The sequence below is a fragment of the Cryptococcus neoformans genome, chromosome 11 (assembly GCF_000149245.1).
Source record: "Cryptococcus neoformans var. grubii H99 chromosome 11, complete sequence".
Taxonomy (NCBI): domain Eukaryota; kingdom Fungi; phylum Basidiomycota; class Tremellomycetes; order Tremellales; family Cryptococcaceae; genus Cryptococcus; species Cryptococcus neoformans.
In genome coordinates, this window is record NC_026755.1 from 369,811 (window position 1) to 382,310 (window position 12,500).

The 12,500-nt window shown below is 49.1% G+C and overlaps 6 protein-coding genes; 3 read left to right on the plus strand and 3 right to left on the minus strand.

Annotated features, from left to right (window-relative positions):
• CNAG_01591 (hypothetical protein) overlaps positions 1-1,663 on the minus strand; it is a 4,474-nt gene extending 2,811 nt beyond the window's left edge. The window contains exons 1-4 of the mRNA XM_012196989.1: positions 1,498-1,663; positions 1,371-1,429; positions 1,144-1,308; positions 1-1,094 (exon numbers count right to left, since the gene is read on the minus strand). The exon at positions 1-1,094 is cut by the window's left edge and continues 138 nt beyond it. Coding sequence (XP_012052379.1) covers positions 1-1,094; positions 1,144-1,308; positions 1,371-1,429; positions 1,498-1,515 — 1,336 coding nt within the window. The 5' untranslated portion in view covers positions 1,516-1,663. The remainder of the gene's footprint in view (positions 1,095-1,143; positions 1,309-1,370; positions 1,430-1,497) is intronic.
• A 183-nt stretch (positions 1,664-1,846) lies between these two features.
• CNAG_01592 (protein-S-isoprenylcysteine O-methyltransferase) lies at positions 1,847-2,982 on the plus strand. The gene is made up of 5 exons (XM_012197235.1): positions 1,847-2,158; positions 2,210-2,341; positions 2,402-2,531; positions 2,596-2,726; positions 2,777-2,982. Exons 1-5 carry the CDS (start codon positions 1,873-1,875, stop codon positions 2,869-2,871), a joined length of 774 nt encoding a protein of 257 aa, XP_012052625.1. The 5' UTR covers positions 1,847-1,872; the 3' UTR covers positions 2,872-2,982.
• On the minus strand, positions 2,933-4,680 carry CNAG_01593 (ribosome biogenesis protein SSF1/2). XM_012197236.1 has 4 exons: positions 4,551-4,680; positions 4,136-4,489; positions 3,970-4,077; positions 2,933-3,918 (listed from the first exon to the last, which is right to left on the minus strand). Exons 1-4 carry the CDS (start codon positions 4,611-4,613, stop codon positions 2,983-2,985), a joined length of 1,461 nt encoding a protein of 486 aa, XP_012052626.1. The 5' UTR covers positions 4,614-4,680; the 3' UTR covers positions 2,933-2,982.
• Positions 4,681-5,576: 896 nt separating this feature from the next.
• Positions 5,577-9,310, plus strand: CNAG_01594 (glycine dehydrogenase). XM_012197237.1 has 6 exons: positions 5,577-6,112; positions 6,163-6,752; positions 6,801-6,938; positions 6,991-8,112; positions 8,161-8,722; positions 8,780-9,310. Exons 1-6 carry the CDS (start codon positions 5,655-5,657, stop codon positions 9,051-9,053), a joined length of 3,144 nt encoding a protein of 1,047 aa, XP_012052627.1. The 5' UTR covers positions 5,577-5,654; the 3' UTR covers positions 9,054-9,310.
• CNAG_01595 (hypothetical protein) lies at positions 9,208-11,463 on the minus strand. The gene is made up of 2 exons (XM_012197238.1): positions 11,315-11,463; positions 9,208-11,265 (listed from the first exon to the last, which is right to left on the minus strand). Exons 1-2 carry the CDS (start codon positions 11,424-11,426, stop codon positions 9,332-9,334), a joined length of 2,046 nt encoding a protein of 681 aa, XP_012052628.1. The 5' UTR covers positions 11,427-11,463; the 3' UTR covers positions 9,208-9,331.
• Positions 11,464-11,634: 171 nt separating this feature from the next.
• CNAG_01596 (hypothetical protein) overlaps positions 11,635-12,500 on the plus strand; it is a 1,242-nt gene continuing 376 nt past the window's right edge. The window contains exons 1-2 of the mRNA XM_012197239.1: positions 11,635-12,025; positions 12,088-12,500. The exon at positions 12,088-12,500 is cut by the window's right edge and continues 376 nt beyond it. Coding sequence (XP_012052629.1) covers positions 11,662-12,025; positions 12,088-12,500 — 777 coding nt within the window. The 5' untranslated portion in view covers positions 11,635-11,661. The remainder of the gene's footprint in view (positions 12,026-12,087) is intronic.

Sequence of the window (12,500 nt, forward strand, 5' to 3'; positions counted from 1 at the left end):
TTATACCGACAGTTTCTCTAGGATCCTCCGGCTGGTTCTCCTTCTCCTTCTCATTATCCCTCATCTCATCTATTGACTCCAATACCTTGTTCGCCTCTCCTTCTCCATCCAGCTCTCCCTCCTGTCCCACCAGCATCTCAACATCCTCGTCCTCAGCTTCCACTTCTACAGTGACTTCCTTCCTTTTTCCCGAATGTCCTGGTATCGGAACATTACGACACTCTCCCCAGCCTCGACCTCCTATCATCAGAGACTTCTTTTCCTCAGGACTCGCCAGATGCCATTCTACGACTTGATATGCGAACTCCCTCGCCTCGACGATCTTCCACCGACGCTCTTCGGCAAAATCGGTGCGCATCCATTCCATTTCCTCGAGCATATAGTCCCAATGGGACTTTGGTACGCCTGGACCCCTTGCCTTTTTGGGCTGTCGAAGGGACCATCGGTTCTCCGCCTTTTTGGATTCAATACGCTCCATCGCTCGTACATGCCTCATTTCATCCATGGCAACTTTCCAATCACATGTTAAAACACATTTGGACGAGCGGGTCAATGCTGAGCTGAGAGGATTGAGGGAGAATGTGGCTTGAAGCTTGAACATATCCGGTTGTGGTGAGTTTGTGCGTTTGCGTCGACGAGAGGACGTGCTGCTTGATATTGAGTTGAGAAGTGGAAGTGGCGGAAGCTCAGTGGCATAGGCGGACGTCAACGGCATAAGAAGTTGAGGAGGTGTGGTAGGAGTTGCTGCAGGGCGGTAGTTATCGAGTGGAACCCATTCTGGGACATCGAGTTCTGGTGGAGGTGTATAATCGCGCGGAACGAATGGACGTGGTTGGATCTGGGACATGTTTACCGTAGGCTCTTCTTCTACGTCGTCCACTAGTCTCGGAATTGAGGTGCCAAGAGGGGCAGTTGTGAGAGGGGAATCGATAGTGGAAGGACTGGGGTCTCGGATTGGGTTCGGTCTGGCAGCTGAAGTCGAAGATGATGCAGCCGTTGGGAGATCTACAGATGGCTCATCCGGGTAGTCGACTGTTGTTGTTGGTGGTGAGATGGGCGGGAGATTTGGTATGGATATTGTATTGACAGAGGACCTAATCCACAAAATCAACCAAAGCTTCTTCTTGGTAGACAGAAACATACCCTTCTCCAAGCGTATATTTTTCTCTCCATTCATCAAAACCTTCTAGAGATTCGTCTCCTCCTTGAATAGCTTGATGGTCATATTCTCTATCCAGCATGTTGTTCCTCGGCTTGAACATTAGAAACAGTTGCTTGAGAGATCCTTCATGTTGCGCTGTAAGATCGCTATATAACGCCTCAGACGTCAGTCATCCAATAATAATATGTTTGGATAACATAAAACAAACCTAATTTGCCCTTGACGAGTTTCTAAAGCATCATGCACCACACTACGCAGTTGAAAATGCTAGATGTGGGCGGAAAGCGAAGATAGTTTAGCGATGACTGCTTGTGACGGAGCGAAAGATGACTGACTGTAGGTTGCGAATCCATTTTTGGGTCTTTCACGACGCTTAAAATTGTAGACGATAGTTTGAGCCCCTGTATACACGATTAAATAATAGTACAGGGGGCGTATTTCTAAAGATGAATGGGGTACGGAGGTGTATACATTGATTGAGGGCGGAAAAGTCAAGCGGACGGGGACGAGGAAAACAGTTAATAGGCGCGAGATGAAGGCCTCCAATTATTAGGCATAGGTTTATAAAGTGGGGCCTAGCTAATTTTCAGGCGCGCACGATAAGATTAAGGGGCCCCTTGGATCAATGTCCTATTGTTCTCTCAAAAGACAACACAAAAAACCATTGGGCAATGCATTTTCCGTTTTTGAACATCTTGCAGCGACCCACAATGTCAGACCAAACCTCCCAGAGCCCCCTGTCTCTCCCAAAAACAGATCAATACGATCCACGCGGGTCTATCCCTAACACTGTTTTTGCTGTCGCCCTAATCGCTGCCGTCCTTGGTGCAGTCGGGGGTAGCTCCCTTGCTCTCGCCTCGCAAACGTTACTCAATGTCTTCGCTGGGTCCTGGGCAAGACCGCAGCTGGGAATATACCTAGGCGCAATGTGTATCTTCCATTTAATGGAATTTTTTACCACAGCTGGTTGGAATCCTCAAAAGCTCAGCGTGGACGGTAAGTCAAATTTATGATGGGATTTCGGAAGCTGTTGCTGATAGAGTCTAGCTTTCTTATTGAACAACGGCAGACAGTACCACTATGCTCATGCTATAGGCTTAGCAGAATACTTTATTTCTTCATGGCTTTTCCCTGGGAAGTGGAACACCTTCTGGGGTTCTTTCCCTTGGCTCACTCTCGGTAAGGCCACTCCCATTAGACATCAATCAGGGGTAAAGGGGGCTGACCTAGAGAACCTAGTGACGCTTGGCATGGTGGTTGCACAAGGTATCCGTAGCATGGCAATGATTCAAGCTGCGCAGTCATTCTCCCATATCGTCAAGAGCAAAAAGCACGACGACCACATGCTTGTCACCCACGGGCTCTATTCGTGAGTATTTTCTCGTTTGCACGACGTTAGAAAAATGCGATGATTTAGCTAAAGGATCTTATAGATGGTCGAGACACCCTTCTTATGCTGGTTTCTTCTACTGGGCTGTGGCAACTCAACTTCTTCTGGGAAACATTGTGTCAACTCTTGGTTTTGTGGTTGTCCTCAACAAATTCTTTTCGGCTCGTATCGTTGGTATGTAGCTATCAAGCCTTCGTTGTTTCTGTGAACTAACAGGTATACAGACGAGGAAAAGTGGCTCGTCAAGTTCTTTGGGAACGACTACGTGGAGTACAGGAAGCGTGTTGGAACCAAGCTTCTTTTTTACTTTTCCAAATAACTCTACAATAGTCGATAGACATATTTGGTTTCTCATATCATTCACAGGAATTTATCTCGTATTTTTTTTTTTTTCCAAATAAAGGGTAAAAATGCATCATATCATACACATCTACTTGCGCTTCCCACTTGCCCTCTTCTTGGGGGGCGGCTTAACCTCTTCATCCTCACTGCTCTCCTCTTCATCAGAGGTCACATCACCTTCTCCGGCACCAACATCTTCTCCCCAATCATCATCATCCTCATCATCCGCATTCGCTCCTCTATCTTCATACTCAAAATCTTCATCATCGCCTTCGTCTTGGAACCCGACCTTGCGTTCTCGAATTCTCTCGAGTTCTTCCTCGGGGTCAATATCTGACAAACCCTCAATATCGGGCTCCTCCTCGCTGTCACTGTCCTCATCCTCTTCGCCACCATCAACCGCCTTGCCCTTCTTCTTGGCCTTTTCAGCCTTCTTTCTTGCGACATTCGCTGCTTGCTCCGCTCGTCTTGCTTCCTTTGCCTTCCTCCTCTCTTCATGTGCTTGAGCCTGTGCATTCGCCTCCTTGGCAGACTTGTGCACAAACTCGTGGAACACTGTCTCACCCTCTCCTTTCTTACTCCCCACAAGACCTTCAACGACCTTGATCAACCTCCATTCCATTCTGGGACCAGTCTCGACCAATCGGACGGCCTTCCGCTCGCCCTTCTTGTTACCTCGTCCGACATAATCTTCAGGAAGCTCGACAGCATTGGTGTCACTTTCAGCTTCGCTCGCCTCTGTTTCAGAGGCACTGTCGTATCCTGCGGTGGACGCACCCGAGGTTTCAGAACCGGCTCGACGGAGAAGATAGTCGGCAATGTCGTCGGTATTCGATAAATCGACGGCCTTGCGGGATCTCGAAGAAGTGGGATTGGCTGATGTTGCAGTCGAAGAAAGGAGTTTGCGGACTCGTCGAGAGACACCATGGGGTCGGACGGTAATGGTGAAGTGGCGGAAAGAAATACATCCGGTGACGTGAGAGTAGGAGATGAGGAGAACTCGACGGAAGGTGGGGAGAGCAGACTGGTTCAGATATGTTAGAAATCACTGGAAATAAAATCATATGAAACTTGCCTTTTCAACTTGGATAGGAGGGAAGAGACCTTGGAACATGGTGCTCATCAGTCGAAGTTGAGGAAGCGCGGGCCCGTTTTGTGGTTGCTGGAAACCGTTCAATACGAGCTAAATATGGAAACGCATTAGTATATAATGAACGTTTTGGTAGCAGCGGCAAACATACCAAAGGTGGATTTCTGTATTCCCCCGTAGGACTCCTTCCGACATTTCGCAAACCCGAGTTGAATAAGTCCTTCATTAGACTATACTTCTGCACCCTAAATGTCATAGTGGGACCCTGCGGGAAACGGGCGACTCGCAAGTGAACATTGGCAGCATCGGTCAAGGTGAAAGCGAGAAGGTGAGTAACTTTTAGGGAAGGAGCAATGGTGAGGTAGTCTCTTAAGCGGGCGTTGGGACGTTCTCGGAGACGAGAAGCAGTGTTAGGCTCCATGATCTTTCGGGTGTCTCGTACGAGTTGGGAGATGGATTTGGTGACATGGCCGGATTTTATAACAAAGGATTTGGGGACGTTCTCCTGTGGTACAAAATTGAAGTTAGAGAACGAGAATAGACGGAGACGAAAGGGTATGGCTTACCTCTGTTTCACCCTTGGTGGGGCCTTTAAGATGAGTCCTATTCTTCCTCCTTTGTCTACCCATTTTGCGAGAATGTCTAACCGGAAAGATGAGTGTCGTAGTTGGAGTAATAAACACCGGTCCACCTTGAACAAGTCCTCTTTCCAAGAAATCTTCAGAAGCTCACATTAATACAAGTGGAGGCTGTTTAATAACACGTCATACGTGCTTGTAATAATAATAGTAGTAGTAGTAGTAGCGTCATTGTTAATAATTATCTATCTCGATGCATTGTTATCTTCACTTCCAATCCGCCGCTACAGACAAATGTATATGGTCAAGGTTTCGCAAGAGGTGGAGTGCAATATATGCATGCCGACATGTGGTACGAGGGAGGCACAGGGAAAAGAAAAGATAATATATGATGCAGCATGTACTGAGCGAAGAACAAAGTAATATTCAGCGCGCGACTTCTGCAGGAGCTAGTAGTTCATCATCCCAATCCCCAGTGTAAGTACATTAGTCAGTGGCCGTCGCGAGTCCTCTCTAGCCTCACAGTACCAGCTACGCATCCTTTTGTAGTCCAGCTGGTCATGCATAGTGTCGAAGTGCTTTTTCTGGGATTGGAAGTGAGGATTGTGATTTCCATTTCGGGCTCGCTTCGCCGTGGAAATAAAGTAACTGGCGTCTCCTCCGTCTTGCTGGACGCGTCTGTGGTTCGGTGGTGTCCGAATTGGGCCTTCCGGGGCTGGAGGCCCGAGCTGCTTATCTCTGGCATGAATGAGGTGTGTCGTGATGGAAGCAGTGGATGTATGGGATGCAGGTGCGGATGTGGCATAGATGCATGTATATATACTCTCTCTTCCTCAGCAGCAGCGAGCACACTGGGGACTGAGATCAACCAGATCGTTGGCGTGGCATAGCCGGGTGAATTGGAATTATTTATTCGGCAGTTGAGTTTATCCCTGAGCCTTATCAGTGCCGATCCAGTGCGATTTCCAACACGCCCATTTTGTTGGAAAATATCATCCACATTTTCCAAGAACCACAAACCATGCATTCCCATATAAATCACTCTTCTTTTCTTTTCCCCCTCCCACTCTTCTCACAAACACTCTACTCACCATGTCCGTGTCCATTCTGCGCAGGGCTGCACGGCTACCCCTCTCGAGGCAGCACCAGCCTCTCTTCGCACGCTCTCTCTCAATCTCCTCGATCGTCCTCCGTCCGACCTCCACGTCTCCCACTAGATCATCCACCACCGCTACCCAGCCCCATCCAAGATCACCTTCAGAGTCATTCCACCCAGCCCCTACTTCTGTCTTCACACCACTTGACACTTTCCTCCCTCGTCATCTTGGCCCACGCGAGGCTGACATCCAGGCCATGCTGGAGGTCCTCGGTCACAAGACTCTTGACGAGTTTGTGGCTACCACCATCCCCAGCCAGGTCAGAATTGATCAGCTTACAAACAGAGAGGAGAAAGGCAAGGGTCTGAGAGCCTTGAGTGAGTTGGAATTGAGGAGGAGAGTAGAGGAAGTTGCTGCTATGAACAAGCCCGTCAAGAGCTACATCGGTATGGGGTAAGTATGCTTTTCTTGACTTCTCTCGTGACATGCCTGACGTTTATTAGCTACCACAACGCCATTGTCCCTCCAGTTATCCAGCGTAACGTTTTTGAAAACCCGGCGTGGTACACTGCCTACACCCCATACTCTCCCGAACAATCCCAGGGTCGATTAGAATCTCTTATCAACTTCCAAACCGTGGCCATCTCACTCACTGGCTTGCCTATCGCCAACGCTTCTCTGCTTGATGAAGGTACGGCTGCCGCCGAAGCTATGGCCATGTGCCTTGCTTCCGTCGCGAAGCCCAAATTCAACAAGGGCAAAAAAGTGTTCCTCGTTTCCCCCAATGTAGCGCCGCAAACTATTGAGGTTCTCCAGACCAGGGCAGGCGGTTTTGATATTGACCTCAGGATCGCCAAGAGTGACGCCAACTTCCTCTCTGAAGTTGAGAGCCTCGGCGAGGCCCAATTGATGGGTGCTTTGGTGCAATACCCCGATGTGAACGGTGAGATTGGCGACTGGGAAGAAGTTGCGACCAAGGTCAAAGCAACAGGAGCGAAGATGGTCGTCACGAGTGACCTACTCGCTTTGACTATGATCAAGCCTCCTGGAGAATGGGGTGCAGACATTGTCTGTGGTAACTCTCAGCGATTCGGTAAGTATCATTCATACCCAGAAATACTTCATTCCTGACATCAAATAGGTGTTCCTGCTGGTTATGGTGGTCCTCACGCCGCCTTCTTTGCCTGTACTGATGACCTCAAGAGGAAGATGCCTGGGCGACTTGTTGGTTTAAGTAAAGATTCTCAGGGTGCTCCCGCCTACCGATTGGCTTTGCAGAGTAAGTTGCTTCTTTTTTTCCATTCTCCAGTTCCACAACTCAACCACCATAGCCCGAGAGCAACATATCCGACGTGAAAAGGCCACTTCCAACGTCTGTACTGCCCAAGCTCTTCTCGCCAACATGGCCGCCATGTACGCCGTCTACCATGGGCCTGAAGGTCTTCGCCGAATTGCGGGCAAGGTCCATTCCCTCACCCGAGTCCTCTCTGAGTCCCTTGCTTCCCTAGGCTTCACCACTGTCAACAAGACCTTCTTTGACACCCTTACCATTGACGTTTCCAGCGCCGGTGTAACCGCTGCCGATGTCCACGCTGCTTCGGTCAATGCTGGTATCAATTTCCGGAAGATTGACGACAAGACTATCGGTATCACTCTTGACGAGAGCGTCGGTCCTCTTGATTTGACCGATATCGTTAACGTGTTTTACGCTGTCAAAGGCCAGCCCGCTGTTGAGCCCGAGGTTCTCGATGCCCTCGCTCAAAAGTTGGAATTGTCTGCGGAGAACGTCACTTCCCCTATCGCTACTCTTGCCCGAACGACCCCCTTCCTTACCCAGCCTGTGTTCAACAAGCACCACTCTGAGACCGACATGCTCCGTTACATGATGCATCTCCAGGAGAAGGACTACTCTCTTGTCCACGGTATGATCCCTCTTGGATCTTGCACCATGAAGCTCAACTCGACTTCTTCCATGGTACCCCTCTCTTGGAAAGAGTTTGGTGGTTTGCACCCCTTTGCCCCCACCGACCAGGCCAAGGGCTACGAGGTGATTATCAAGGAACTTGAAAATGACCTGTCCCTTGTCACCGGCTATGATGCCACCTCGGTCCAGCCCAACTCTGGTGCTTCAGGCGAATATGCCGGTCTTCGCGTCATCCAGGCTTATCACGAGTCTAGAGGTGAGGGTCACCGAGACGTATGTCTCATCCCTCTTTCCGCCCACGGTACCAATCCCGCTAGTGCTGCCATGGTCGGATACAAGGTCGTGCCCATCAAGGCTTTGAATGATGGATCTTTAGATTTGGCTGATTTGAAGGAGAAGGCTGAGAAGCACAAGGATAAGCTTGCCGCATTTATGGTCACTTACCCTTCTACCTTTGGTGTTTTTGAGGAAGGTATTGAGGAAGCTTGCCAAACTGTGCACGACAATGGTGGTCAGGTTTACGTCGATGGTATGTTCTTCCTAGGTTTGTTTAAGAGCTGAGCTAATACGGCACTAGGCGCCAACTGCAACTCCCTCATTGGCTTAACCTCTCTTGGTCGTGTCGGTGGTGATGTCTCCCACACCAACCTCCACAAGACCTTTTCCATCCCTCACGGTGGTGGTGGTCCCGGTGTCGGCCCCATCTCTTGTAAATCCCACCTCGCCCCCTTCCTTCCCTCTCACCCTATCATCCCTACTGGTGGCTCTACACCTATCACAGCCGTCTCTGCCGCTCCTTATGGTTCCGCGAGCATCAACACCATCTCCTGGGCTTATATCAAGATGCTTGGTGGTGAAGGCCTCACTACCGTCTCCAAGATCGCGCTCCTCAACGCCAACTATATAGCCGAGCGTCTTAAGCCTTATTACAATGTGCGGTACTCGAACAAGAACGGTCGCGTCGCGCACGAATGTTTGATTGATTTGGCAGAGTTTGAGAAGAGCGCCGATTTGAAGGTACCCGACTTTTCCAAGAGGTTGCAGGATTACAGTTTCCATCCTCCTACCGCTCAATGGCCCATCTCTACCTGTTGGTTGATTGAGCCTACAGAGTCAGAATCCAAGGAGGAGATTGATCGGTGAGTCTCAATCTTCTTGGAATATTTGTTGCGACAATAACTGATATGATCATATAGATTCATCGAAGCTCTTATTTCTATCAGAAAGGAAATTGACGAAATCGTCTCTGGTGAACAATCAAAGGAAGACAACGTCTTCAAGAATGCTCCTCATCCTTTGAACCTCTTGACTGCTGACAAGTGGGACAGGCCATACTCTAGGGAGAAAGCTGTCTTCCCTGTTCCAGGATTGAAGAAGAGCAAGTTCTGGCCTAGCGTAGGAAGGTTGGATGACGCTGCCGGAGATCTAAACTTGATCTGTGAATGTGGCAGTGTGGAGGAGTACGCTTAAGGATGTGCAGATTAGACGTGCTTTCATGTTCTTTCATTGCTATTTTGGACTTTTCGTGTTTTATCATCCTTTTTTTTTGGTCCATAGCATATTCGCAATACCCAAATAACGGTTCAACCTCATACTTTTTTTCTCCCAATAATCAACTCGTTGTCTAGCAATTCAACTTTGCATATTTCAGAATAGAAATTATATAGTGTATATAACAAATAGGAAACATATGAATTATTATCATGCATGTGAAACAAATATGCCAGTTGGGAAGCGAAGATGACAATTTACCAATCATCTAAACCTTCTTCAATCTTCTTCCATCCTTCATCTTCACTTTCCCAATCATCATCTCTCTTTCCTTTCCCCTCCAACACGTTATCCGGCCCTTCCCAGCCACTCGCATCCCCTTCCTCCTCTCCCGTTGCAGCTTCTCCAGTCGTATGGATCTCTTGCCCACGCTTCAATGCCAACAAGCGTTTCCGAGCAAACGGGTTGAATATGGCGCTTACACGGAGTGATTCCAGCTCTACGGACCGTTGTTTAAGCGGGGAGCTGATGGCTAGGAGGTCGAGGGGAATATGAGATGTTTGCCCGTCCGTATCTCCATTTTCATTCTCAAAGATCACATCTTCTTCCTCCTCCACCTCTTCATCTTGCTCTTCATCCACCATGCCCTCCTCCACTCCATCCAATAATCCCGAGAGACCATCAGTGCTTGTCTGTCTCTTGACCTGTCGCCTGGTGGGAACGATGACGACTTTTTGCTGGACCTTGCCACCTTCCGGATCCCATTCATCGTCTTCGTCTTCGCTGATAGAGAGGACCTTGTCTTTTCTCCTTTGATGGCGGGGAGACGATGACGCATGAGGTTCAGGGAGGTCAAGGTCAGGTTTGAATGATGCTGGGGAAAGGGTGTCGCTGTTAAGCGTGTTATCTGCGCTTTTGTCCAGAGTAGGGGACGGGGTCGTTGATATACCGGCCCCTTTCTCTTTCTCTTTCTCTTTCTCTTTCTCTTTCTCTTTCTCTTTCTCCTTCTCCTTTTCCTTTTCCTTTTCTTTCGCCTTTTTCAACTTGCCAAAGAATCCCATGATTCCCGGCTGACTCGCATCTTTCCCACTCTTCCCTTTCCCATCCGTCTTTCCTCCCAGCGATTTCGCCTTGGCTGAGACGATTGACCGTGGAGGCATATCCTCATCGTCAAACAGACTTGTAAATGTTTTACCTCCTAAAGGCTTTACAGGAGACGGTCCCAACCCTTCTTCATCTTCATCCCCTCCTTCCTCGTCCCCTTGCCCCCCCTCGTCCATCGGATCCCTATTTTGCCCATTAAATATACCCCCTATGGGCTTACCAAAGTTGACATCTCGTGTCGAATTCGACTGCGATTGTGATTGAGATTGAGATTTGGAAACGGCCATATGACTACGCCGCCGACGGGTTTGACGATCTTTCACCGGTGTATCCTCTACAGGCTCGCCTCTTAATCTCTTTCTCGCTTTTGTGCGAGGAGTGATCCCTTCTGACACGTTAGACTCGGCCGTCGCTACGGGCCCAGAGACGAGTGTTTTGTGGTACGAATTTGCCTCCAACACTTGTTTCAGTTTTTTGGGAGAAGACGCATGTATGAATGGCGAGAGCGAGACCGCGTCCTTGCTTCCCGTCGGCCCTGAACCCATTCTCTCTACACCACCTAACCCCGTGCCAGAATTGGGATTGAACCCTCCATTCGTGATGGACCTCGCTTTGCCGGGGGAATTGAAAATATTAAACGGGTTGATGGGGTTGGGATCGATAATAGGCCCAGAGTAAGCCTTTTTTTTTGGGGTGGTAAAGAGGGTACGGGCGGTTGAGGTACTCGCCAATGCGGATGGCGGAGGTGAGAGTTTTGCCTGAGATGCTTTGCGTTTGAGTGATTGGGTATGTGACGATTTGCCATTCGTACTAGACTCGGCGTGGTTGCTAGATGGACCGGCTATCAGGCTCTGCATGCTTTGGCTCCCGTTTGGGCGGGATAAAGAGGTGTACGATCTGCGAGACGGAGGAGTTGGTGTGGTTGGGTAAGCTGATGTAGGAATAGTGCGAGGAGTCACGCGTGGCTGTGATTGTTGCTGGTGTTGCTGTTGTAAGAGAGCTTGCTTGGATGATTTGCTGCTCTCTCCTGGCTTTCCTTGCGAAGCTGCTGCTTTTGAGAGTTTTCTGTAGAGGGCATATTGTTCGGCTATGGGAGAGTGAGCTGGGAGTAACGAGATGGGTGGTGGAATGCGCACCTATGTCAGAGGTATCGTTCTTGATGTCCTCCTTGGTAGGGTCTCTGCCGTGTTCTGCCTTGAAAGACTTTTCCCATGCCTTGACGCGGGCCTTGACATGTGCAATGTCCATATTTGGAATGGAGTGCGAGAATGTATGTGTATACCCATAAACATAACAACAAGCAACAAAAACACTGGCCGTATTTTCTAATCACTTCTAATTACTTCTAATCATTGCTAGTTACTTCTAATCCAATACAAACCTATTTGTAATCGGCCTTTTCTCACTCGCGGCCCATCTCTATTTTTTATATATATTTTTTTTATTTTTTTTTGGCGTTCGATCTCCATCTCTACATACAAAAATGCGACCTCCAGCACTAAGGACATTCGGCCAGCTCCAGCTGAGGCAGCTCAACTCTTCCCTCCGCCCCCTCCACTCCACCCCTCTTCTCCTTACCGCCGACAACAACAAGAAATCAAAAACAAAATTCCTCACAGACCGCCCAGTCAAGGTCGAACGCACCCCTGCGTTCCCTCCCCCTGCCAACCCGTTCGCACCCAAGGAAGAGCCCGTACATTACAGCGACCTCACACTCAGCATCTTGTGGAAGATTAACAAGCTTCTCGGGTATAATGGCAGAAGACGCACCACCGCGAGGGAAAGTGGAAGGATGATGACCGGTATCATCGAGGCTGTCAAGCAGGACAAGGTCTTTTGGTATGAGGGTATGTTTGCTTGTTTGTTGTGGTGATGATTTAAAGCTGACAGGTTTCTATCTCCTTTCAAGAATGCGATCTCCCCAAGACATTCCACACATTCTTTTCCATCCACCTCGTTTACCTCCTTATTACTCTCATCCGACTCCGCGCTCTTCCCAACCATATCCCCAACCCTCTTTCTCCCATTCCCCAATCTGCTCTCCCCGGCCAACCGGGCACCACCACCCCTATCCAGCGACCTTCGCTTAAAGATAAGTTTGAAGACCTCGTTTCTTCTCCTCACGAGTACAAGTACCGACAGACGTTGCTCACCCATTTCTTCAACATTGTCGAGAATGAGATTCGACTGATGCTCGGTGTAGAAATCACGAGAGACAGTGCGGTCCAAACGAGGATGAAGGATTATGCCAATTGGTGGAGAGAAGCGCAGCTTGGGATGGATTATGCGATCGGCTTGACGGCGAGTGAGGATCCTCAGGAG

What these genes read in the sequence shown, in the direction of transcription:
- CNAG_01592 (XM_012197235.1), top strand. Translation starts at nt 1,873, where the DNA reads ATGTCAGACCAAACCTCCCAGAGCCCCCTGTCTCTCCCAAAAACAGAT. An exon ending in TTTCCCTTGGCTCACTCTCG is followed by an intron (nt 2,342 to 2,401) that starts GTAAGGCCACTC and finishes TAGAGAACCTAG; the next exon opens with TGACGCTTGGCATGGTGGTT. An exon ending in GTCACCCACGGGCTCTATTC is followed by an intron (nt 2,532 to 2,595) that starts GTGAGTATTTTC and finishes AGGATCTTATAG; the next exon opens with ATGGTCGAGACACCCTTCTT.
- CNAG_01593 (XM_012197236.1), bottom strand. Translation starts at nt 4,613, where the DNA reads ATGGGTAGACAAAGGAGGAAGAATAGGACTCATCTTAAAGGCCCCACC. An exon ending in CCACCAAGGGTGAAACAGAG is followed by an intron (nt 4,490 to 4,550) that starts GTAAGCCATACC and finishes TTTGTACCACAG; the next exon opens with GAGAACGTCCCCAAATCCTT. An exon ending in AATACAGAAATCCACCTTTG is followed by an intron (nt 4,078 to 4,135) that starts GTATGTTTGCCG and finishes TTCCATATTTAG; the next exon opens with CTCGTATTGAACGGTTTCCA.
- CNAG_01594 (XM_012197237.1), top strand. Translation starts at nt 5,655, where the DNA reads ATGTCCGTGTCCATTCTGCGCAGGGCTGCACGGCTACCCCTCTCGAGG. An exon ending in AAGAGCTACATCGGTATGGG is followed by an intron (nt 6,113 to 6,162) that starts GTAAGTATGCTT and finishes GACGTTTATTAG; the next exon opens with CTACCACAACGCCATTGTCC. An exon ending in TGGTCAGGTTTACGTCGATG is followed by an intron (nt 8,113 to 8,160) that starts GTATGTTCTTCC and finishes ATACGGCACTAG; the next exon opens with GCGCCAACTGCAACTCCCTC.
- CNAG_01595 (XM_012197238.1), bottom strand. Translation starts at nt 11,426, where the DNA reads ATGGACATTGCACATGTCAAGGCCCGCGTCAAGGCATGGGAAAAGTCT. An exon ending in GAACGATACCTCTGACATAG is followed by an intron (nt 11,266 to 11,314) that starts GTGCGCATTCCA and finishes ACTCTCCCATAG; the next exon opens with CCGAACAATATGCCCTCTAC.